This window comes from Myotis nattereri, assembly GCF_964212035.1.
Source record: "Myotis nattereri genome assembly, chromosome: 3".
Lineage (NCBI taxonomy): Eukaryota > Metazoa > Chordata > Mammalia > Chiroptera > Vespertilionidae > Myotis > Myotis nattereri.
In genome coordinates, this window is record NC_138077.1 from 162,513,044 (window position 1) to 162,538,997 (window position 25,954).

At 41.8% G+C, this 25,954-nt stretch overlaps 1 protein-coding gene across 1 annotated transcript in view; it reads right to left on the minus strand.

The window, feature by feature from the left end:
• Positions 1-25,954, minus strand: part of LOC308517138 (serine/threonine-protein kinase TNNI3K) — a 283,922-nt gene that overhangs the window by 91,440 nt on the left and 166,528 nt on the right. The window contains exons 18-19 of the mRNA XM_081088195.1: positions 2,456-2,508; positions 2,083-2,135 (exon numbers count right to left, since the gene is read on the minus strand). Of these exons, the coding sequence (XP_080944321.1) occupies positions 2,083-2,135; positions 2,456-2,508 (106 nt within the window). The remainder of the gene's footprint in view (positions 1-2,082; positions 2,136-2,455; positions 2,509-25,954) is intronic.

The window sequence follows — 25,954 nt, forward strand, 5'->3', positions numbered from 1 at the left end:
CCCTACCATTTCCCTTGCTTCCTTCACTCCAGTCACTCTGGCCTTGAGCATACACAGAACTCTCCTGCCTCAGGGCCTTTGCACTTCCTGTTTCCCCTGTCTGCACTGCTCTTTCCCCTACATGGACAACTCACACATCAGTTCTCTTATGGGATGTTATCTTTCCTTATCATCCTATCTAAAAGGCACCCCCATCACTTTCCTTTCATACATCTGCTTTGTTTTTCCTTCATGACACTTATCACCACTTATTTTGTTAACTTGTTCAGAGTCTATCTTTTTCTAGTAGGAACAAGAACTTTATTTTGTCTGCTCTAATATCCCCAGTTCCTAAATGAATGTCTGACACTTAGAAGGTGCTTCATAAATATTTACTGAACATATGAATGAAACCTAACTGGGGAAACCAACATGTATAATCCTACTTGGATACAATATGGTCCATGATGTTTTTCCTGCCTTTTTCTCTAACTCATCTCTCACTTTTTCTTCCTCACACAGTACCTGCCAACAGTGCCAAGCTTATGAAGTTCCCCCAGGAAGTCTGATATTTCTCATCCTCCCTTATGTATTTGCTCATGTTATTGTTGACTCTGCCTGACACCCCCTCCTGTTTCTTACACATCTGGTTTACATCTACCCATCCCACCTGAGCTCCCATCACATCATATCCCTGAACCTCCACCCTGCTTTAAATTCCCATTCTCCTCACTAGAAAATGAGCTCTTTGAGATCAAGGACGAGGCTTTTACCCACATTTTTCATTCCTGGCCCTTTGCCCAAGGCCTGGCACCTGGTAGGCCCTCAATAAATGTTTGTTGAATGAGTAGGAGTACAAACCAGCATTGCAAAATGCCACAAAGGCTCAGAGAGAAAAGTGTATGGAGAGGAGGCGGAAAGGTGGGCAGGTTATGGAAGGAAAGGTACTTAAAATGAATGTGACTTCCTGGGCCTGGCAAGATAAGGAGACTTCCGCCAGGGCGGATGCAGGGAGCACTTCAGAGTCACAGGGATGTGAAAGTGAATGGTGTGTCTGCAAGACGGTTAAGTGGGGTGTGTGCTGGAGCACAGGGAATTTGAGAGACCTTGTCATGGGACAGGAGGTCACAGAGGGGTCTGGGGCCAGATTGGGAAGGGCAGGAGGCTTCCAGGCAAAGGAATTGGGATGTTGGCCTGTGGGAAGTGGGCATTGTTGATGGTTTACAGGAGGAGGTAAACAGTTAAAACACAACACTTGGCTGATTTTGCAAAGAATGAGCTGGATGAGAGGACTGAGTTAGAAGCCTATTGCCATAATCCAGGAAAGAGAGGCTGAGGGCCTGAACTGAGGCTGTGGAAAATGAGAAACTGCGATGAACATAAAAAAAACAAAAGAAACAATCAGAAAAATGATTGTGTAATGTGTCAGTGGAAGCAGGAAAAGGAAGGAATGACAAATTAACCCAAGCTTGGGTAACTAAAGAACACAGATACTCCCAAAAGAGAAGTGTACATTTTTGGGGGATTGGGAGTATGAAGGAGGGGGCAGGTGATGAATTTAATTGTAGACATTTTGAGTACCATGATACTTGCTTCAGATGTTAAAGCTTATACTATTTTACTTAAACATTAATGCTTGGCTATGGCACCTATTGTCTTATAATGTTAAAGTGAACATGAGTTGTCAATAGATGCTGATGAGCTACAAATTTTCTAGTGAATTACCTATTAAGTTTTAACTATACTACTTAATAAGGAGATCTCAATATGAAAGTCAATTATCCTTGCCTGCCATGTACTTATCAGTTACATTTGAAACAAATTCTGTATTATCTTATTCATAACATTTTCCATATATATGTAATATATATATATATATATATATATATATATATATATATATATATAATCTATTTTCTCCTGGGACAGCCTTGAAATGGGTTCTTTGAGGGCTTACTGAAAATAAAAGCACAAAACATTATCCTGCCCCTGGGACAATGGCATTTCTTCCACTTAAAGCTACTCTCAATCTCACTTCCTCTCATGCTGAGTGCACACATTTTAATTGTTTCACAATTTTAGGGAACACAAGCAGCAGCAAACCCCAGGTTGTTTTGTCATGTTGTCTTCATCCAGAGACTGTAGAAATCTTGATTCTGAGGGAAACAAAACAAATCCAGGTCAAAGAACATATCTTAAAACCAGGGTCGAAGATTACAGCTAAAATGTTGAAACCCTAAGAAACCTCTACCTTCTTTAACTTCTCAGTTCCTTTATTTTAGCTGAGGATAGCCAAGGGGGGAAACTGAAAATAAATTATATACTTAACAAAAAGCAGGATCATTGAAATTTGAATGACTTAGAGAAATGCAGTTGTCAGGGTGGAATCTAATGTCTGTCACACAATACGAGGCACAAGCTATGCAAGGAAGAAAGAAACTGATATCATTTGAGGAATTATACATAAAAATCTCACCTCCAAAATCTGCCACCACAGCATGCCCGTCTTCATAGAGAAGAATATTGTGACTGTAAAAAACAACAACACACAACAGACTTTGAGTAAGCTTTATTTCCTAATCTGACTGGCCTCTCAAGGAGGAGGTCAACAGTAATCATTTGTTTATCCCAGAATCTAAACAAGCCCCAGAAGCTAACAGAGATCTCAGACTAGTGGCTCTGATTTTTTTAGTTTTCCAATTCAAAAGGAATATTTTAAAATTTGTGGTCATCTTATATCTGATTTTGAAAGTATACACAGTATCCTACTTTAGATAAATTTTCTAAAGTTGTCCAAAAGACTAATTAGCTGAAGATCAGATTATTAGCTCTTTAAAGCTCATCTGGTAACACAATTTGGTTATAGGCAAAGAGTAAAGGCATTTGTGAGCATTTTGGTGTCAGAGCCAGGGAGCCAGCTTGCCACAAGGACAGCTCAAGGAAGGGCCTGGCATGAGAAGGACTCTATGAAAAATGTCTTGGCCAATACGTTTTTGCTACAATCTCAAGACATAGGAGTGTTTTTAAGGTCTGTGAGATAAAACTAGCTAAGTTACTTTTGAAGATCTCAGGGAAGAAAAGTGCTTAAAGGTCATCAATGCTCTTCTTTTCAAACCAGAATTCAAGCTAAATAAAGAGTATCCTTTTGAAGAATTAAACCAAGGCTGGGACAACTCAATGAGAGGTCATCTGTCCCCCAAACTAGTGACTTGGCTATATTCCCTATGCTGTACTTAAGAAAGACATTCAATAAAAACAAATAAATTAAAAGAAACTGAAAATACACAATCATGAGTTTGGAAGGGTAAAGGTTATAGTATTCATTAGTCAGCAAGTATTTATGAACCACCACTCAGACAGTGAATTTACTTATCTATAAATAAATATTTAAAATTCAGATAATCTTACATTTGGAAGAGACATCACAACTACCCTAGTTAAACCCTTTCAGTTTATAAAGGAGTTGTCCGAAGCTCAGAGAATGTGTCTATCTACGCGAGGTCATATAAGTAGCCAGTGGCAGCGAAGATACAGAAACCAGTTCATCTAGGCCAGTGGTCGGCAAACCGCGGCTCACAAGCCACATGCGGCTCTTTGGCCCCTTCAGTGTGGCTCTTCCACAAAATACCATGTGCGGGCGCGCACGTACAGTGCAATTGAAACTTCGTGGCCCATGCGCAGAAGTCGGTATTTTGTGGAAGAGCTGGTATTTTGTGGAAGAGCCACACTCAAGGGTCCAAAGAGCCACATGTGGCTCGTGAGCCACGGTTTGCTGAGCCGCAGTTTGCCGACCACTGATCTAGGCCACCATCTCAGATCTTAGAATAGTGCCTGGCAAATAGTAAGTGATCAATTAATTTTATGAATCATCCTTGTGTCATTACAGGCCTTTCCCCAAAGCATAATATTTACTTTCTCACATTATCAAGACACTCTGCGAGAAGCAAATGATGCAAGTCATAGATTTCATCTTCAAGAGCATATTATCAGCTAATGAAAATGAAGATGAATGTGGGTAGTACAAGAATTTAATAAAACAGTGTAAATGTAAAAAAGAATTAGCTTTGAAGTGGGCTTTGAGGGACAGTCACAAACACTGGCGGAAAGCTGATCATGTGCCAGGAAATTTTCTATATATTGAGATATAGTGGTGAACAGACAAAGAGCTTGTGAGCTTATGTTGCATTGAATAGGAAATGAGGCAGAGACAAAGGGGAAAAGAAATGCAGGTTAGGGGACTCTCTTGGTAAAGGCCAAGAGAAGGGAATATGTATAGTCTGTAATCAGAATAATAAGAATGTATTTACTAAGTTAGAGAGGACATGCTAGAGAATAATGGGGGCAAATTGAGTAGATGAGGTGTTGGATTACAAGGGAATTTGAAAGCCAGGGGAGGAATTCTTGACTTGCTACAAGGAGATTGCAAGTTTTTAGACATGGGGTGTAATGCTCTGAAAGTAGAGACTAGTGTAACAATTTTAGGTTCTAGGTACCAAAGGAGGAAAGCAAGGGGAGAGTGTCTGGTCTTTAGGTAGTATCATTTGGTCTGGTCCTGCCAAGGCAACTGAAGGTGGGACTCAAAATTCAATAAATCTGGGAGCATTTTTCATAGCAACATAATTTTTAAGTTGATAATTTTGTATGGCCCTCAAATGATGTTATGAATATCCAAATGGCCCTTGGCAGAAAAAATGTTTCCCACCCCTGAAAATAAGAAGGTATAGTGAAAAACAAACAAACATAAAAATGATAGGGTGAATTCATGAAAACGTCTGAAAGGAGTGTCTAAATCTTGGGGCAGCTTAGACTTAGAGGGGGAAGAAAGAGAACAAATACCAAGGATTGCCTTCAAGTTCTCTAGCATAGAATTCTTAAGCCCAAAGCAATAACATATCCAATTAGAAAGAGTTGTCATACCAAAAATCCTGTGAGTTTTTATGAAAATGACAGTGGCTGACTTGGGAGGCTGAGGAGTTTGACTATAGTCAATGTTGTGTTTGTCAAGGTTGGATTCACCAGATATATAACTTTTTTTTCATCATACCAATCAGCGACAGCATTGGGTCATTGGCATTGGGGTTGATGTCACTTAGGGAGCTGAAACCAGCTATGACAGTAGGAGTGATACAATTATTATTAGTGATAAGGTCAGGAGTCTATTGCTGAGCTATGTCATAAACTGCAAGTTTTTTGAGAAGAGTGAGAATAATGAAAATTGTGGGAGTGGTGGGGCAGTAACAGAGTGGGTGGTCGCGAAGACAGAAGGGAGCAAATATCTCATGATAGCTTCCTGTGGGCAGGTACTGGTACTTTTGAGATTTTTTCCATTCCTCACGAGCTCACTATGTGGTTGGTATTAGCATATCTAGTCTCCAGATGGATCATTGAGGTTCAGAGTGGTTAAATCAGATGGCCAGTATCACAGCTGGTAAGAGGTGAAGGTAGCATTCAAATTTCATTCTCCAAAGTCTGCCCTTTTTAGGAGAAGCTGATTCCCTGAGGACTGCTACAATGAGATATAGAGGCAGAAATTCCAGAAACTCTGCTTGGGTGAATAGAGGCCTACCAGCAAGTGGCCCAAACGCCTGTGTTCAAAGTATAACCGTAAGGTCATGAGGATGAAGCTGATAAACTGCATGGACACAAATATAATACCTCTGGACCACAAGTCACAGAGCATGTCAGGAATACACGTCCATCCCCTCAGGGCATGGCTGGTGTGCCAATTGTAGGTGAATGAGGCACAGTCACTAGGAACAGAGGACTTGCTAAGTGACCTGGGAAGGACACCAGGCACATGAAAAGTGTCAGTGCCATGGAGATTATCATTAGGATCAGAAGAGAGAAATAAAAGAAAGATGATGCACATTCTAAGACTTTTTCTCCCAGAGAAGACCACCTGGGGTGTTCATTTTTATCTGTTTGCTTTTGTATAAAACTCTGGAAAGAGACAGTCTTTTGTTCTGTATGGCACTTTATGGAACATCTTCAGGCATAAAACATTTGGTGGAAACAGTCCTGTGAGACAGACTCATTGGATATGAATTTGATAGATTAGCAAACCTGTCAGTAATTGGTTGAGTTAGTTCCTTAGCCCAAGTCTTACCACCTGAGAGGAAAGACTCCAGGAGAAGTAAGGGGCAGGAGATGCGAGGAAATAGGTTACACTGAGGAAAGGAGAACACTGGTGAACAAATACTGTAATACACAAATATGTACATACTAGAGGCCCGTTGCAGGAAGATTCTTGCAAGAATAGGGCTACCTATGGCCAGAGCGAAGCAGAGAGGGAGAGAAGCCCGCCTTGGCGGGCTTTGCTCCCATCACCGCTGCCTCGCTCCCTCCCATCTCCACTGCCTCGCTCCCTCCTGTGTCCACCGCTTTGCTCCCTCCCATCTCCGCTGCCTAGCTCCCTCCCATCTCCGCTGCCTAGGCCCCCTCCCTTCTCCACCACTTCCCTCCCTCCCTTCTCTGTCACTTCGCTCCCTTCTGTCTCCGCTGCCTCACTGCCTCCCATCTTCGCTGCCTCGGCTCCCTCCCATCTCCACTGCCTCACTCCCTCCCATCTCTGCTGCCTCGGCTCCCTCCCTTCTCTGTCATTTCGATCCCTCCCATCTCTGCTGCCTCACTCCCTCCCTTCTCTGTCACTTTGCTTCCTCCTGTCTCTGCTGCCTCTCTCCCTCCTGTGTCCGCCACTTCGCTCCCTCCCATCTCCACTGCCTCACTCCCTCCCATGTCTGCCGCCTCACTCCCTCCTGTCTCCGCTGCCTCGGCTCCCTCCCTTCTCCATCACTTCACTCCCTCCTGTCTCCGCTGCCTTGGTTCCCTCCCATCTCCACTGCCTCATTCCTTCCCATGTCTACCACCTCGCTCCCTCCTATGTCCACCACTTTGCTCCCTCCTGTCTCTGCTGCCTCTCTCCCTGCGTGTCTGCTGCCTCAGCTCCACTTCTGTCTCCACTACCTCAACTCTGTTCCCCTCTCCGCCGCTTTGCTCCCTTCTGCAGCACTTGGCTTCCTTCCACGCTGTCTTCAGTCTTCACTCCAGGCCTGTGTATGCAAATTAACTGCCATCTTTGTTGGGTTAATTTTCATATAGCTCTGATTGGCTGGTGGGAATAGCAGAGGGATGGTCAATTTGCATGTTTCTCTTTTATTAGTGTAGATAGATAAGCTATGCCCACACACATATGTACACACACCTGCTTTCACAATTCTCAGGAAACATTGTTAAGGGTGAATGCCACCGATGAAAGCTCTCCAAATAGCAGTAAGTAGTGGTAAGACCATTATAGAAAGTGAAATAGATAAAGGTCAATGAGTCCTTAATTCTTACAGTAATTTTCATCATTTCTGAATTCAACATTTGATTTCATCTAAGTGCATAGAATTTTGAAAGCCCATGCTATTTGGTAATTTGTAATTTTGTTGTGTCAAGTGAGGCTTGAGCTCAGAAGCAAGTTGCTGAGAAGAATGTGCCAGGTCAACCTTGCAGCAACAGCAGCTCAAAGGGCTTTAGTGCTGTCTCTGGTCATCCTGCATTTTAGGAGAAATGATGTGCTAGGATGGTGTTCACCAGTGTGGGGACATGCACAGGCTTGTCCTTCCTGCTGTGAAGGCCCAATTCTGTGCTAGAAATGGCAGTGTGTGCATTCAAAGAGACCACAGCCTAATTGGGAATGAAATACAAAGTAAAAGGTGGGAACATCACCACCACACATAAGCTGGAATTTAAAGTGTTTTTCACTGTGAGAGACCTAGGAAAAAATACAATGACTATAAGAGTTAACCCTGAAAAAGGTCCTTAATGAAGTAGAATAAAGGTTCTTAAGAGATAGGAGAGACAGGAGATAGTGTGTAGGACAAAAAACTAGAGTTAAAATACCTGTTTTTTGTTTTTGTTTGTTTTTTGCTGCTACTAGTCCTGTGATTTTGGATAGATTATAATACTTTAACTTTCCGAGTCTTTAAAAATTATGACAGGAATGAAGGAAATGAAGAGATAATGCTTGGAGCTTTGTAAATGGTGAACTGCTAGGTAGGCACTGGTTATTACTAATACACATGAGATCTCCTTTGCAGAGTGTGTGTATGACTTAAAGGCAAGTGCACTGTGCAAATTGTAAAGCTCCCGCTTAGACCTACAGAGCTTCTTCCTTTCCCTTCACAAAACTCTTACTGCTTTGACTGAATGGCCGCATTTCCCCTGAAGGAACCTTTGTTCCCCTGACTGCACTGATCCGCAGTATTTGGACTTGGCTCCAGCTTTGTCTTTTATCATGAAGCATGTGATTTGAGTCAATTGTTTATGTAACAGAATGGAGTATCTATTTCTCTGAAGTATCTGCCCCTTCCAGATCACTCCACAATAAATTCTTTTAACCTTAACAATACATGCACTTAGCAGAGTACAAAATATAACCGAAAACAAGATTTACTTCATCCAAATAAGGAAGGGGACTCAGTCCATGCTCTGACCTTCAGTTCTTTCTTCCACAGCAACACAGTTCACTTTCAGAGAAGAATAAGCCATTTTCAATGTGTGTGTGTGTGTGTGTGTGTGTGTGTGTTCAGTGTTTTCTCCAGTTCTCTTTTAAACAGAAGTGAATGGAAGTTATATTCTGCTGGTTCCTTGCGACAAAAGAAAATTTTCTCCAACTCAGAACTGAGTTAATTTAATGAAGTCATTATGTAAGCATCATGACTCTTTTCATTTTAATTGCCTGTATTGAAAATTTACCTAAAGTACTCAAATGATTCATAATCAGTTGGTTATGCACTATAGTCCAATACTAATTGTCACCATTCATCAGGTTGGCCTGATTATTAGACCATTTTCCAATTCTGATTTCCTCCTAGAGCTGGACTGAGGTTCACTGTGGCCTTAGGAGGATCAAGGTGACTTGCTCCTCTCAATCTGTTACCACCAAGGGGTTGTTGTTTTGAAGTCACTTAAAAAAAACCTGCATAATATTAATTTTTTTCTGAATTATAGAGCCACGTAACTGCCTCGCTACTAACAAACACTGGTTTAAGGGCACTGTGGCCAGCTTCTCGGTATTCTTATTTGAATGGATGACAGCCCTCGAAGTGTAGCCGAATAACAGAACACTCGTGCTCCCCAGACTTCCCACAGCCTCTGTTTCTGATATGTGCCTGAAGGTGATTAACTTACATGATTAAAGACACATGGCTGTCGGCATGCCTGGAAGCATTCCAAGGGTTAAGTCAGTGGAAGCAATTAGGCTTCATTTTCAATCTCATCACACTGTGAAAGTCATTAGTTTACAAACACATCTGCCTGACAAGCAATCATTTCGACCTAGTGCTGAGGAGTCCCGGATCTGCCTGCTGCCACAGCTTTGCCCATGTTGCTACGAGATGATCCAGAACTCCATTCCTGCTTCAGGCTTCTCTTGGGAGTACCATCTTCTTGACCTTCAGCATAGCAACCGCACTGCTCTCTCCTCCTGAGCTACCCTGGAACCCCTTCTGAACACCTGCCACTGCCACACTCACTGGAGTCTCTTTACTTCTGACTATGAGACGCCCCATTCCTTGCCCTGCTTCCAATTTTTTCAAGTGTAATGTAACCAGGCCCTTGAAATGCAGTGCAACGCACATTTACTTGCCTTAGAGATTAGTGCCCATTTCCTAAAAAAAATGCTTTCAAGTCATCTAGATCAGCAACTTGTACACACAGATATAGTTTTGTAGTCTCTCTTTTTTTGGTATCTTTCTATCTCTGCTTCTTACATCATGATGAAAGGAATTTTAGAGACAAAACAGGCAGGTTTAGGGAATAAAGAGGGTCCATGGGAGAGGAATGCACATGTGAAGGGCAGAAATAGCTCCAAGCTGCCAAAATGCTTAACATATTTTCATAGAGGATAGGGAAAAGTCACAGGGTACAGGGAAGAGGGAAACATATTTTCAGATAAGATAAAGGAGTGTTGCAAGATTAGAGGGAGAGAAATAGGGGGGGTACCACATGGGTATTGACCTTTGGAACTGATACTATGTAGTAGAGTGATCAATGAGGGGAGCACAGGGGTCCTAGATTAACAAAGGCCCAATTAGAAAGGGTCGTATTCATACAAAGAGCTACAGCATATGTAATCTGGAGACAAAGGAACACGAGATAGATTTTTTTAAAAATTTTTTCCCATTAGAGAGAGAGGGATAGAGCAGGATTTTCCCATTTGGGACCCCTCCCGAGGTAGAGTTTGTATATGCTTCCACTAAACTTGCACATTTTTTACTAAAGAGATGTTAGTCCACGAATTTATTCTTCAATTTCATCGGACAAGAATCCATGAGAAGTCTGCACCCCGAGCCCCAAGTTTCAATTATTAGGTAACAAAAAATAATTAAAGACTCATTATCTTCATGAGGCATAACAACGGGAAGTACTGGGTTTGAGCCCCAAACATGGAGATGGCACAGCTGGGTCTGCAGACTTTATTGATATTCCTGTATTACGTATGTTATGTGGTGATCAGACCCTCAGCAACCACTTGAGGTCCCTCACAATTTGGGCTGTACACAGAAACCAGGTAACAATTGTGTCAGTAACATCAGAAATCACATGCTTTGCTTCAGAGCCAAATAAAGCCTCTACCTATATTCCTGACTCTCCTTTGTACCTGAGGGCTCAACATAAACTATTACTCTGGGACTATGACCACAACCAGAGGATTGTTGGTTCCTCTTCCCCCGTAAGAAAAGGGAGGCCTGTGAAACTCTGTTTTGTAAATCTGATGTCATCAGGGTGCCCACCCCTCCTTGCCAACAGCCAGCGGAGCCCGAGCCTAGGTTTCCCTTTGAATCCCTTTGAAAGCAGTTCTTCACGGACACTGAGACCTGTAGCTTTAATTCCGCATGTTTCCAGAAGGCAGCCCCGTTTTGGCTGCATGCGGACTGATTGAGACACCAGCCCTCGGCTCTAGTAAAGGCCTGCAAGGGCACAGCCATGTGAACCGGGCAGGAGTCCCCCGATTCTTTCTAGAACAGCAGTACACAGATTTCGAACATAATCTAGGTAAGAGAGAAGGAACTGACCAAAGCCCCACATCATGAAACTCTAAACACTGAAAGCCTCATTTCACCCAAGTCTTGGAAGCCACGGAAACAGAAAACTCCAATAAATGCAAAGGATTGCAGAACCTTGACTTTTCCTAAAACAAACTTCAGTCTGTCAGTTGAAGTATATTTGAAGGCTTACCTCTAAAGCTATAGGATTTGTCCCACTGTCAGTGGGATTGAAGAGGTGGATTATAAGATTTGTTTTGCAGTTAAACTCATTTATTGATGGTAATGTGAAAAAAAAATTCCTCACTCTTCACATACTATTTGCTCAGCACCATGAAATGCAACCTGAAGAGTGAAAATGACTGAATCACACACACACACACACACACACACACACACACACACACACACTATTTATTGTGAAGTTTCCAGGAGTTAATGCCCTAGAATTAACAAGCAAGTATAATTGTCTTTTCTAAGTATGGCTACAGTTATTGCTTATCTTTCTTAGGTATGCAAACTGCAAAATGGAACATTGTTGAATGCTGAAGTAACTATCAAGAATATCACAGGAGCCCTAGCTGGTTTGGCTCAGTGGATAGAACATAGGCCTGCAGACTGAAGGGTCTCAGGTTCAGTTCTGGTCTAGGGCACATGCCCAGGTTGCAGGCTCCATCCCCAGTGGGGGCCGTGCAGGAGGCAGCCAATCAATGACTCTCTCTCATCACTGATGTTTCTATCTCTCTCTCCCTCTCCATTCCTCTCTGAAATGAATAAAAATATATTTAAAAAAAAGAATATCACAGGAAACACAGCTATGTATTCATGGTACATCATTTGTTCTACATTAATTTGAAATTGAGAAAGGGAGGACAGATATTGAAAAACATATTGACTATATTTTCTTCACAGAGTCTAACATTTTCCTAAAGTGTTGGGACCATGGGTAAGCAGAGGGTTTTTTTTTTTTTTAATATATTTTATTTATTTTTTACAGAGAGGAAGGGAGAGAGATAGAGTTAGAAACATCGATGAGAGAGAAACATCGATCAGCTGCCTCCTGCACATCTCCTACTGGGGATATGCCCGCAACCCAGGTACATGCCCTTGACCGGAATCGAACCTGGGACCCTTCAGTCCGCAGGCCGACGCTCTATCCACTGAGCCAAACCGGTTTCAGCCAGAGGGTTTTCTTTTCACACTATTGGTTGTGACACCTCTGTGTGGGTGGATCACAGGATGACAGTGTGCGGAAATTTTCTCCCACAAAGCGCATAGTCAAAACTTTGAGGAATGAAGAAAATGACAAAATATGTGCTACTCAAGTGTTGAAAAGAATAATTAACTAGTCTTATTGCTAAAAAAGTCACAAAACTCAAAGCATCAAAGATGTGTCCAGCTTTTATTGCTCAGCTATCACCAAAATAGTGCTTTCCAGTGATGCTTCTGAACACTGGCTTTTAGAAATCCGAGAACTATGCAAACCCCATGCTGTACATAAGCCTGCAAATGTATTGGACATTTAGCTTTGACAACAGAACACAAGCCTTCTCAAACCAAACGCGGACGGGGAAATAATATGAATGTCCATGAAGCAGAGACGTAGGAGTCCAAGACAGACAGGAGGTATAGCAAGTCATATTTCAGAGTTCCAAGGGAGATTAGAAATCAGTAAATGATCTCTTCATACAGAATTTTAAGAGCTTTGTTTTTTGTCAAGGTCACCTCATGGACCTCCTGACAAATAACAGTTCTTTTCTTCCTGCATCACGTACTTGCTTTTCTCTGATTTCTGAGGTCCCAAGCCTGTCTCCAGCCCTGTTAAGTGTGGAGATACAGATGCTAAAGGTGTCAATCACTTTTACCAAAAAGTGTCCTAGGACTCTTCTCATTTCCATTTAAGACCATTATAAACTGACGAACAAAAACAGATACAGAGGCAGAGCAGCATCAAACAGACTGTCAAACTACAGCGGGAAGGCTGGGGAGGGTTGTGGGTAGGGGAGGTAAGAGATCAATGGAAGGACTTGTATGCATGCATATAAGCATAACCAATGGACACAAGACACTGGGGGGTAGGGGAGGCCGGGGGAGGGTGTGTGGGAGGGAAGGAGACATATGTAATACTCTTTGTAATACTTTAAGCAATAAAATAAAATTTAAAAAAAGAAAGAAACCGATCTAACACTCACTCTCAGGCAATGTACTATGGGCCTTCTGGGCGTCTATTTTACAGGTGGACACAAAAGGTCTGTGACAACCTCGCATCTCTGCATAATCGTATTAAATGCTCGACACCAACAGGGAATAAAGGAACACGGAGATAGAGAGGGGAGAAGAATAGACATATACGTACAAAAAAGCAAGTGAAGAAATCCCGTGGGTTCAGCATGGCAGACACCATTGGTACAGCACGTGCCAAGTTTCCTGTGAAAAGACCCAGAAGTGGATGTACGTGTGTCACACAGAGGAGAGCTGAGCTTAAAAATAACAGCCGAAAGAAAAGCTTTATCAAAATGAAGGTTTTCCGCATGAAGTCGAGCAGCCCAAGACTTGGGCGACTCCAGGCGAGCCGGCGAGGCGGCTCTATCTCTGACAAGCAGAGGCTGCACTGCTGCGGGGCTCGACCTCTGAGGACTGTCCCCTTCGAGCCTCTCCATGCGTCACGAATGAGTGTTTAAAAAAGCAGGGCTCCGGGGGCATTTGTGTGCAGCCTTTTGGGAAGCAGGGATTTGTAGGTAACTCGGGAAAGGAAATTGCTCACCTGCTGGCCTACTCTGAGGCTCCAGCTTTCACTGAGGTTTCTCCATCACACCTCCCCACCCACCCACCCCCACCCCCACCCCCACCCCCACCCAAACCTCTCAATGAACACCGAGGGACTAAATGGCCCTGTGCCTCTGCAAAGGGACAGGGTAAACATGTACTTAGCCCCACATGCCTTTCATCAAGGACACTTGAAACAAACAAGGAGTCTATTTTTTAAAAACTCGCTGAACTACTCAGCATCTCTTCAGTTGCTGAGAAGAGGAGCTGTTGGGGTTTTTTTGTGTGTGTTTTTTTTCAAGACACTAGAGTCTATGCTTGTGGGATAAAAGTATTAGTCACAGAAATGTAAGGTACCAACCATGATGGGTTAGGGCTATTTTTCTTCTAACCCTTTGTCCATGCTCTGTGACTGTCCCCACAATACCCCCCTGGCCGCTTCCTCCCTCTCTTCTTCCCTTGGTTCATGTGGTCTCTTCCAAGTTTGAATTCACTTTGTTTCCTCTAATTAATATTCCCATTTTTCACCTGCCATCGAGTGAGTTCTTCTTATCCTGGTTTTCACAGTGCTGCTCTCCAATGAGATAAAACTCCATAGGAGCAAGACCCATGAGCTAGGGGCATTATTGAAACTTGTACTGAATTAAAACTTCTTCTTTGCTGGTGGGAATGCAGACTGGGGCAGCCACTGTGGAGAACAGTATGGAGTTTCCTCAAAAAACTAAAAATGGAACTCCCATTTGACCCAGTGATCCCACTTCTAGGAATATATCCCAAGAAACTAGAAACACCAATCAGAAAGGATATATGCACCCCCAGGTGTGGGGAACCGATATAGGGTTAAGCCTCGGACTGACCTGTTGGCAAAGTCACAAACAAGTCCCAGCTTAGAGGGCACAGTCCTCTTAGCATAATTAGGCAAGGCCAGCAGCAGAAAAGAAAATTTTTGTAGATGTAATTTAGTTACAGGATATTTTTCCTTACATGGTATTTTTCTACTACCCAGGTTCATAGCAGCACAATTTACAATAGCTAAGATGTGGAAACAGCCTAAGTGCCCATTAGCAAATGAGTGGGTTTAAAAACTGTGGTATATCTACACAATAGAATACTATGTTGCTATAAAAAAGAAGGAACTCTTACCATTTGCAACAGCATGGATGGACCTGGAGAGCATTATGCTAAGTGAAATAAGCCAGTCAGAGAAAGATAAATATCACATGATCTCACTCATTTGTGGAATATAATGAACAACATAAACTGATGAACAAAAACAGATCCAGAGACAGAGAAGCATTGATCAGACCATAAAACCTCAGAGTGAAGGTAGGGAGGGTGGGGGTCAAGGGGAGAGATCAACCAAAGGACTTGTATGCATTCATATAAGCCTAACCAATGGGCACAGACACCAGGGGGGCGAGGGCATGAGTGGGGGGTGGGGGATAAGGACACGTATGTAATACCTTAATCAATAAAGAAAAAAATAAAAATAAAAACTTCTCGATACCAGAGGAGTAAAGGGCAAAAAGAATGGGAATGATGAAGGGATTTTATAGGGTGGTTATCTCTAGTGACAACTTTTCCTAAATTCCATAGAATTGAATTCTGTATTTACTCAGACCAGATTGTTGTTTCATATTTTCTGTAAAGATCCAAATTTGCAACTCACAATAAACTCTATGAGTCTGAAGACCTTAATTTTCCTTTTCTAGTCTTATTCCCGGCAAATGCTTATGTCAGCTTCCTATAAAACCAGCACGTACCCAGCATATATTTGGTTAATATTTACTTGCACTGCTGGCTATTGTGCAGGACCCAGAGAAAGCTTTAGAACAAAACCACCTTTCCAGTAAAGATAAGGACCTGAGCTGAACAAACACTCCTCACTCTAGCCCTCTAATCCCTGACTGACACCAATAAGTCTCTGCCTGGAGCTCTACTCACCCCATTGACACACCCCCCAAGGAAGTCCTAGCCCTGCCTCAAGAACAAGTGTAAGTTGTCCGGCCAGTGTGGCTCAGTAGTTTAGTGTCATCCTATGAACCAGGCGATCACAGTTCAATTCCTGGTCAAGGCACATGCCCTGGTTGGGACCTCAACCACTAGCAGGGGTGTGCATCATTATTGATGTTTCTATCTCTCCCTTCCTCTGTGAAATAAAAAAAAAAAATATTTAAAAAACAACAAGCTTAAGTCTTGCCACCTTTCTGAAACCTCACCCAGATATTCTAGCCCACACCAATGACTCTGAGACTGACTGCTCATAACACTATTTTCAGCTTCATATATTTGCTACTTTGTATATGCTCCTTTTAAAAAAATTTTCTATGTATCATTTTCCTCAGTTAGATTAAAATCAATCTTAAACCACTTTTTATCCTTTGCCACCTAGGACTTGGAAAATTATAGCAGCTCAAGAAAACATTATGGTGGTGAATAATCAATATAGTTACTGATACAACATCTGGCAGTTTTCAAAGAGGCCCTCTGGACAACGTTCCATGTCTCTCCTCCTGTTTATAGTCAATATTCTTGAAGGACTTTCTTACTCTTACTGCTTCTACTTTATTGACCACCCCTTCTTCAATCCACTGGTCTCATTTTCTCTCTACCACTTCAATAACCTTCTTTCCAGTGGCCTCTGTAGCCCTTGTACCATTTAATATCCTGAGTCCTCCTCCTTTTCTTTTCTTTTCTTTCTTCTTTTTTTTTGACCAAAGCTTGCTTATCTTCTCTCAGTGTCAGATATCACCATGAATCGAGTTAACCAAATCTATGCCAGAGAATCATTCTTTATTCCATCCTGTTCTTCCACCCCCTAATAAAATCAGTCACCATGTCCTATCAGTCAGCTTTTCTAATATGTCTACATCTGCCCAATTGTGCTTTCTGCGCATTGAGCATTTATTCCTTTTAGGCAAGTCAATAAACTAAGAATATATTTATTCTATGTCATTTGTAGAAAAGAACTACCTATAGGAGATCTCCTTTCAACGCTAGTTCTGGTAATTACAATGGCAAACATTAATGATAAAGAAAGAATCTTAAGCGCTGCAAGAGAGAGACAGAAAGTTACCTACAAGGGATCTCCCATTAGACTAATGATTTCTCAACAAAAACACATCAGGCCAGAAGGGACTGGAATGAAGTATACAAAATGATGCAAAATAATAATAGTAACACATATATCACAATGTGATAAGCATAGTTCTAAGCAATGTATGTTAACCACATTAATAGCTACACAACCCAATGAGCTAGATGTAATTATTATACCATTTTAAACATGAATAAATTGAAGTTAAATAACTTCCAAAGGTAACACAGCTATGCACTTTGAATTCCTCCTCTCATTTGGTCTCTGCAGTAGCCTTATAGGGTGGTATTAATATTTCATCTTATAGCTGAGGAATTGAGGCTGAGAAGCTTAAAATGATTTTCCTAAGACATTTGTTAAAAGTGTCAGAATTAAGATTAGAATCCACATCTAGTTGGCTTTGAATTCATTTACTTTCCTCCACAAATGGTTTAGCAGGTCACACAGAATGGTTAAGAAAAATTAAATTAAAAATTATGGCCTAAATTTATAATCAGCCACAAGAGTTTAGAAACATTGATTTTGAATATTGTTTTTAATGGAAGCAAAGAGCATGAGTATTAAAATAGCGAAGTCTGTAAGTTAAAAAAGTAAGTTCAACAAAGGACAAAAATAATAACTAAGGAATAAAGGCTACAGAAAAACAGGGAAGGAAAAGGGACCAAATAAAGGAGAGAGGAAGAAGGGCAGTGGGGGTAAGTGTGGTGGTGTTGGAGGGGACCTATGGGATCTGAAGAAGGAGCGAAGCTGAAGCATGAAAGGATGAACTGCCCTGCTAGCGTTTAGAAAATCTAATGAGAATGTGTTAATAGAAAATGTGACATATGATTCAATAGTTCAACAACATGCATATTTCATGATGTTGGGCTATATATGACTGAGTTATCCATGAATCTACCAGTTGAAAGGAAGCCAAAAGATACCCAGTGATTTTACTCAAGTTTACTAACAGCTGCCGGGAGCCGGTCCATGCTTGCTGTTTCAAGGGACCTGGCATATATGGCATACTGTTCTTAATATGTTTGCTCACCTTCTTGGCACTATGTGTTTTAACCACGGTCTCTGAGAAAGGTTGTTTCCCCAGGTAGGGATTTTCCCCTGAAGTTAGGGAGGGAATAAAACCTCTTAACTAAGTGCCAGGTGGGTAATTAATCACTTTATGAACAATCATGCTTAAGCTACATAATCTTTACTCCCTGGAATGGAGATAAGAAACACCCTAACCTTTGGAATAGAGATTGATAGGATTGGAATCAACTGGTATAAATACAGATGTAAGAACACAGAACTTAGAACACAGAACAGAGAGAGAGACAGAAATTGGCACAGAACCTACACAGAACGTTCTCTAGAGACAGAAGAACTTCGCTGGAGAGAACATGGCAAAAGATCCTGGACTGAACCTGACTACAGAAATTGGCAAGAGAACCTGACTAGAACCTGGTGACTGAACCTGGCTGGAGAACCTGGACAGAACCTGGCTGGAGAACCTAGCAAGAGACCATGGACACAGAACCTGGCTGGAGATCCTAACCAGAACTTCGCTGGAGATCCAGACCAGAACTTGGCTGGAGATCATGGCTAGGCTGCTGATCAACTGAACGCTGTCTCCGTGTCATTCCTTCTTCGCCAACTCCGTCCACACTTTTGGGGACCCCTGGACCCACTGGGGTTGGACCCCAGCAAACAGCTACCAAGACTTTGCATTCAGCATGGAAGTGACAAATGATCAGTATTCTAAAGACATCTACAAACTATCAAGCATGCTGCAGACACTTTATATTCTGCACTTACCCAGGACTGCAGGACATTTTATTACTAAAAGTTTTAGTAGTTTTGTTTTTGATTTATGTACAGCTTTTATTTAACTCAATGATGATAAAATTAGCAAGTCTTATATAAGTTAGTCACACACCTTATATAGTCAAGGAAACACATGCAAACACCAGTTTGAGTGTCTGGCTTCCAGGAGATGATGATTCAGAGTGACCCCAAATGCAGGCCCTTGTAGGCTGGCTGGAGAGCATTGTAAACAGTGGCACAAGCAAGGGATGGGGAATCAGAGTGTTTTTGTTAAAATATCAGTTCTGTCACTTAACCAGCTAAATGACTTTGGGGATGATTAATTTACTGAGCTTCAAATTTCTCTTTTGCATATTTATTTAAAAAAAATAAAGATTAAATAAAATAATACATGTGAAAACATTTATGAGTATAAGCCTGACTAATAGTGTTTCCTCAATAAAGAAATAAAAAAAATGAAGTGTCAGCATCAGATAATTAATTAGTTGACTTCTCATAAGACCAAATAAGGATGAGGATTCAAAAAATAAATGATACATTGCTTACATAATAATAACAAAATACACATATCTGAACAATCTTAAATAGAGCAAAAGGACAAGTAAACAGGTAGAAATTACCTTACATCTTCTAGAAGATGTGCTAATATCTTATGGTTCCAAAGATTATTAGTGAGCACATCTCAAAAGGCTTTATTTAGCCCCAAATTTAAAAAGTCCTTTCTTAGGAGGAGCAGGTTCTTAAGAAGTGATTGAACTTAATAAATAAATAGCAAAGAAATTGAGATCTCCTGTTTCTTCCCCGACTTGCATGTTCCTCTTGGTCTTTCTGATTTTATTGCACTGGGAAAGAGGTTTTCAGAAGGTTGCTCACTAGAGAGTTTGGTGATGAGGAGGACATTCAATGAAAGAGAGCTGATGGGTGGCAGGTCCGAGAAGGCCCAGCCGAAGCCAACCTCTATGACATGACTTATATCTTTACTCCTGTCAGCTTTTATTTAAAATTTATTTTATTTTTCTTCATCACCATTTATTCCCCCATACCCTCTTCCACCTCCTGCCACGCCCACCCCACAATCACCACACTCATGTGTCCATGAGTTCTTTCGCATCTTTTTTCTTTTTTGCTCAGTCCCCACAACCCCTTACCAGAGCTGTCTGCCTGCTTTCTACCTATGAGTCTGTCTCTATTTTGCTCATTAATTCAGTTTGTTCATTTGATTCTACATGTGAGTGAAATCATATCGTTCTAGCCCTTCTCTGACTGGCTTATTTCACTGAGCATAACGTTTTCCAGGTCTATACATTCTGTGGCAAAGGGTAAAATTGTCTTCCTTTTATGGCCAAGTAATATTCTATTGTGTAAATGCACCACAGCTGTTTCATCCACTCACCTACTGATGGGCACTTCGGCTGCTTCCAAATATTGGCTATCCTATATAATATAGAGGTAATATACAAATTAACACTCACACCCTCATAAGATGGCTGCCTACGACCAGGCCAGCAGGAGGGTTAGTGAGGGACAACCAAACAACTGAACAAGCAGGCTGTGTGGGGTGACCAGGCCAGTAAGGGGGCAGTTAGGGGAGACCAGGCCAGCAGAGGGGGGCAGTTGGGGGCAACCAGGCCAGCAGGGGGGGAAGTAAGAGGCGACCAGGCCAGTGGGGGGGCAGTTAGGGGTGACCAGGCTGGTGGGGGGGCAGTTGGGGGCTACCCAGGCTGGCAGAGGGGGTCAGTTGGGGGTAACCAAGCTGGCAGTGGGGGCAGTAAGGGGTGACCAGGCCAGGGGGGGGCAGTTAGGGGCAATCAGGCGGGCAAGCAGAGGCAGTGAGGGGTGATCAGGCCAACAGGCAGGTGACTGATTACGAGCCAGCGGTCCAGGATTGTGAGTGGGATGTCCGACTGCCGGTTTAGGCTCGATCCTGGGGATCGGGCCTAAACCTGCAGTCGGACATCCCTGGAGGGGTCCCGGATTTGAGAGGGTGCAGGCCGGGCTGAGGGGACCCCCCCATGCATGAATTTTGTGCACTGGGCCTCTATTTGTAAATAACACTGCAATGAGCATAGCAGTGCATATATTCTTTCAAATTAATGTTTTGGGTTTCCTGAGATAAATTTCCAGAATTGGAATGCTGGGTCATAAGGCAGTTCCATTTTTAATTTTTTGAGGTAACTCCATACTGCTTTCCACAGTGGCTGCACCAGAGTTCCCTTTTCTCCACATCCTCACCAGCACTTGTTTGTTGATTTATTCATGATAGCCATTCTGACAAGTGTGAGGTGATACCTCATTGTGGTTTTAATGTGTATTTCTATGATGATTAGTGATGTTGAGCATCTTTTCATATGTCTATTGGACATCTGTATGTCCTCTTTGGAGATGTGTCTATTCAGGTCCTTTGCCTATTTTTGTAACTGTGTGTGTGTGTGTGTGTGTGTGTGTGTGCGCGCGCGCGCACATGCAAGCTGCCAGCTTTTCAGGTGATGTGAGTACTCTTTTCCTTACCAATCAGGCACTTTTCCTCATTAAGTTTCTACCAATTTTCTCATTTTACCATCACTTCTTTTTTTCTAGTTTAAACTCTTATGGCTATAGTGTAGTAGAAAGAACATTGGACTTAGGAAAACAGGACTTAGTTGAACTCTGCTAAATGTCTTTTAAAAAATTACTCAAATTATTTGTTACTTAAAATTCTCTTATCTTTTAAGTACTATCTTGTGAGGTTATTGTAAGAGTTAAACAATATGTCTGTATGACCTTAGTAATTTGCAAAACACCATACAAATGTAACCATTCATGCTTTATTTGTACTTCTGCATCCTCCTCTCAGCTGTAAACACTTTCAAAGCATGAAGTATGCTTTTTATTTCTTTGAATCTTCAGCAATTAGAAGTTGTTAATTTTTTGTGTGATTTTTAGACACTGGCCATTCAGTAGATGTTAATCACGCTGGCAGTGTTGTGGGGTTGTCAAATATCACAGAGAGTCTTTAAACCTCATAGGGGCTCTTAAGAAAATCCCACTAATTTCTCTCCCATCTGGAAGCTATAGATAACTCATGATAACTATCGGTGGAGATAAAATATATTCAATATGAGAAAAAGTAATAAAAATTCTGGGCAGTACAAGTTAAGAACAAACCATTCTTTCCCCTTTTAAGGTGGCATGTACATTTGAAGCCAAACTATTATTTTCAAAGATTGGTGAAAGTCCCATTTCCAACTTGAAAGAGCTACCATGTGATAATGTTTCCTCTGACACTTATTACAGCTCTTGCTGGAACTGGCATCTGCGCAACATTACATCTTAATGCCGACGTTGCTTTGTTGTAGCTCGAATGCACAGTTTGACTGCAGCTGCTTTATGACATGATAACGAATTCAGAAAGTTGTGGTACTGTTTGCAGTGTTTTTCCCCGACAACGTTAAGCGTGGGGACATGTATGCTGTTATTTGATAATTTCGAAAACTTTGAGAAAGCTACAATGGCTTGGCAGAAAGCAGCTGACCAGAAAATCTCTTTGAAGTACTTCTCGAGCCCTGTGCCTCTCCCCAAAGGCAAAGTCAAGGAAAACACTTCATGGGAGCAAATCCAGCACCGTCTCTGGCGGGCTTGCCAGAACGCTTTATTGTTCTTTTCCTCCTTTGGTTTGAACAGTTAGGTGCATAGCGTGGTTCAGGGGAAATCCCAAATGGTTATTTTCAAATGGCAGTTTTTACATGAATATGTTTAAACATGGAAAATGTTTAGTAAATGTTTATTTGCAGTTTTATTCTCCCAAATATGTTAGGATTTCTTCCACATAATTTTTGGCTTGTACTTACACAGATTCCTACCTCTCTGGTAGCTACACTTGCATAAAAATTCATGTAAATCTATTTAGTCAAGCACTTAATACACATGTGGTAAAGGATCAAAATGCAAGCTTGAAGGCCAAATACAGGTGAGAAGGTGAAGCAACAGGAACTCTCATTCATTGCTGTGGGGAATGCAAAATGATATAGCCACTTTGGAGGATGATTTGGCAGTTTCTGACAAAATGAAATATAACTCTTACCTAAAGATCCAGCAATCACACTCCTTAGTATTCAACAGAAGGAACTGAAAATTTATGTCCACACAAGAGCCTGGAAGTTTATAAAAACTTTATTCACCATTTCCAAAATTTGGAAGCAACCAAGATGCCCTTCAGTAGATGCATGGTTAATAGACTGTGCTGCATACAGACAATGGAATAATTTCAGTACTAAAAAAGAGCTATCAATCTATAAAAAGACATGATGGAAACTTAAATGCATAGTAATAAGAAAAACTATGGAAATAGTAAAAAGGTCATTGGTTGTCAGGGTAAGAGGGGAGAGTAGGATGAGAGCACAGAGGATTTGGGGGGCATTGGAAATAACTCTGCCTGATATTATAATACATTCATTATAAATTTGCTCAAACCCATAGAATATACAACACCAAGAGTGAACTATAATATCAACTATGGTTTCTGGGTGATAATAATGTATAATATAGCTATATTCATCTATAATAAGTGTGCCACACTGATCTGCAATGTTGACAATGTTGGGGACTATGCATGTATCTTTTCAAATTTTCAACTTGTCTGTGAACCTAAAACTACTTCAAAAGGTGATCTATTAATTTTTTTCTCTTCTAAAATTTTTGTCTTGTGTCTCTTTTCCTGGCTCCCATGCCTTTTAATTTCATTCTTTTCTAGGATAATTATTATTTTCTATTTGATATACAATCATTTATATTATGTCATACCCTTCTAAGATATTGTGAAATCTTTTAGTATAATGTATGTCTTAATGACCTCCATACTTAACATGGTGCCTGACATATATCAGTCATTTAAGAAATGTGTATTTCCAATGGAATGCTACACAACTGGAAAAAAAATAAAAACTCTTATCATTTGCAATAGCATGGAGAGTATTATGCTAAGTGAAATAAGCCAGTCAGAGAAAGATAAGTATCACATAATTTCACACTTATATGGAATCTAATGAACAAAATAAACTGATGAACAAAATAGATCCAGAGACATAGAAGCATGGAATAGACTGTTGAATCTCAGAGGTAAGGTGGGGTGGGAGGGTAGGAAAGGAGTGATTAACAGGGAACTTATATGCATACTAGAGGCCCGGTGCACAAAAATTTGTGTACTCGGGGGTAGGGGGTTCCTAAGCCCAGCCTGTGCCCTTTCGCAGTCTGGGAACCCTCAGGGGTGACCACTTGCTGGCTTAGGCCTGCTCCCCAGGGGATTGGGCCTAAGATGGCAATCAGACATCCCTCTCGCAGCCCGGCAGCCCTCAGGGGATGCCCACTTGCCAGCAGGGAGCAGACCTAAACTGCAGTCAGACATCCTTAGCGCTGCTGAAGAGGCAGGAGACACTCCCACCACCACTGCTGTACTGGCAGCCGTCAGCCTGGCTTGTGGCTGAGCAGAGTTCCCCCATGTGGGAGCACACTGACCACCAGAGGGCAGCTCCTGCATTGAGCATCTGCCCCCTGGTGGTCAGTGTGTGTCATAGTAACCAGTCATTCCCAGTCTTTCTGCTGTTAAGGTCAGTTTGCATATTACCCTTTTACTATATAGGATAGAGGCCTGGTGCATGGGAGGGGGCCAGCTGGTTTGCTGTGAAGGTTGTCCTGGATCAGGGTGAGGGTCCCGCTTGGGTGCCTGGCCAGCCTGGGTGAGGGGATGATGGCTGTTTGCAGCTGGTCACACATCCTTCAGGGTGGGGATCCCCACTGGGGTGCCTGGCCAGCCTGGGTGAGGGGATGATGGCTGTTTGCAGCTGGTCACACCCCCTTCAGGGTGGGGGTCCCCACTGGGGTGCCTGGCCAGTCTGGGTGAGGGGCTGAGGACCATTTTCAGGCTGACAGGCGACTGAAGCTCCCAGCCTCTTTTTTTTTTCATTTTTTTTTATTCTGGGATTTATTTACCTTCTATAGCTGTCACTGGAGCTGAGAGCCGGCTCCAGCTCTGAGGCCACTGCCGGTTGAAAGCAGGTATCTGGGGTTAGTTTAGCTTCTATAATTGCAACATTGTTGCATCCGGAGCTCAGAGCTGGGCCGCGGCAGGTGGGGAACCGTAGCTTCCTCCATCGCCGGGGCAACCAAGCCTCATGTTCAATTCAGCTGCGTGGCTGCTGGCAGCCATCTTTGCTGGCAGTTAATTTGCATATCCTGCTGATTAGCCAATGGGAAGCGTAGCGGAGGTATGGTTAATTACCATGTTTGTCTATTATTAGATAGGATATGCATAACCCACGGACACAGACAATACAGTGGTGAAGGCTTGAGAGGGGTGGGTATGAAGTGGAGTGGGCCATTGAGGAAAAAACACACAAACAAACAAAGGGAACATCTGTAATACTTTCAAAATAAAGATAAATTAAAAAAAATAAATGTGTGTTTAATAAATAAATCAAATCATACTTAGTTTTGCCACCCATTTCCATTTGTTATGCTACTTTAATGATATGCTATGTATGTTATCAAAATATTCTAGCTAATAGCAGAAAATGGGGTGAAACCTTTGCCTAAAAACCAATTGATTGTGTCATTTAATATATCCTGAATATTTAAGTTTTAGACAAAGGTTATTGAGTATCCCTGAGCTTCCTTATGAAGTATCAAAAAAAATCCAAATACCCATCCATATGTGCACACACACATCCCAAATATATATATATTAGAGGCCTGATGCACAAAAATTGTGCACATTGAAAGGAAATTAATTAGAAGAAATATTTTAATATTGCTATTTGCCCTTTCTCTAAAATAGAATGTCAACCAAATTCATGATCAACAATGACAGATCGAAATACATGCTTGTGATTGGCACCAGCAAGAGCTTTATAAACTTGCTTAATGAGACCTGCTTTCTGACTTAGCTAAACTTTTTCCAGCCCAGTGAAGCACCCCAACTTCTCTTTCAGGTAATTGTCAGCAACACAGCAGTAAATATCAACATGAAGCAGATTATTATTGTAGATCACACAGGGAGAACAAAGGGTGAAATACTTAACTGTAGCAGTGTTTGATTATATTCTGCACAGTGAGACTTTTCAAGTTCCACCATTTCTTAGTTCTTTTCAGTCGAATCAAGTTTCTAAACTTTCTAAATCTCCATTTTTCCAGCAAATGAAAAGAAAATAGAATTCCACCGAGTTTCCTATCTACCTACTCCAGGACTTCTTCTGTGAGGATCAAATGAGATGAGGCATGTAAAAATGCTTCACAGACATTTGGTTAA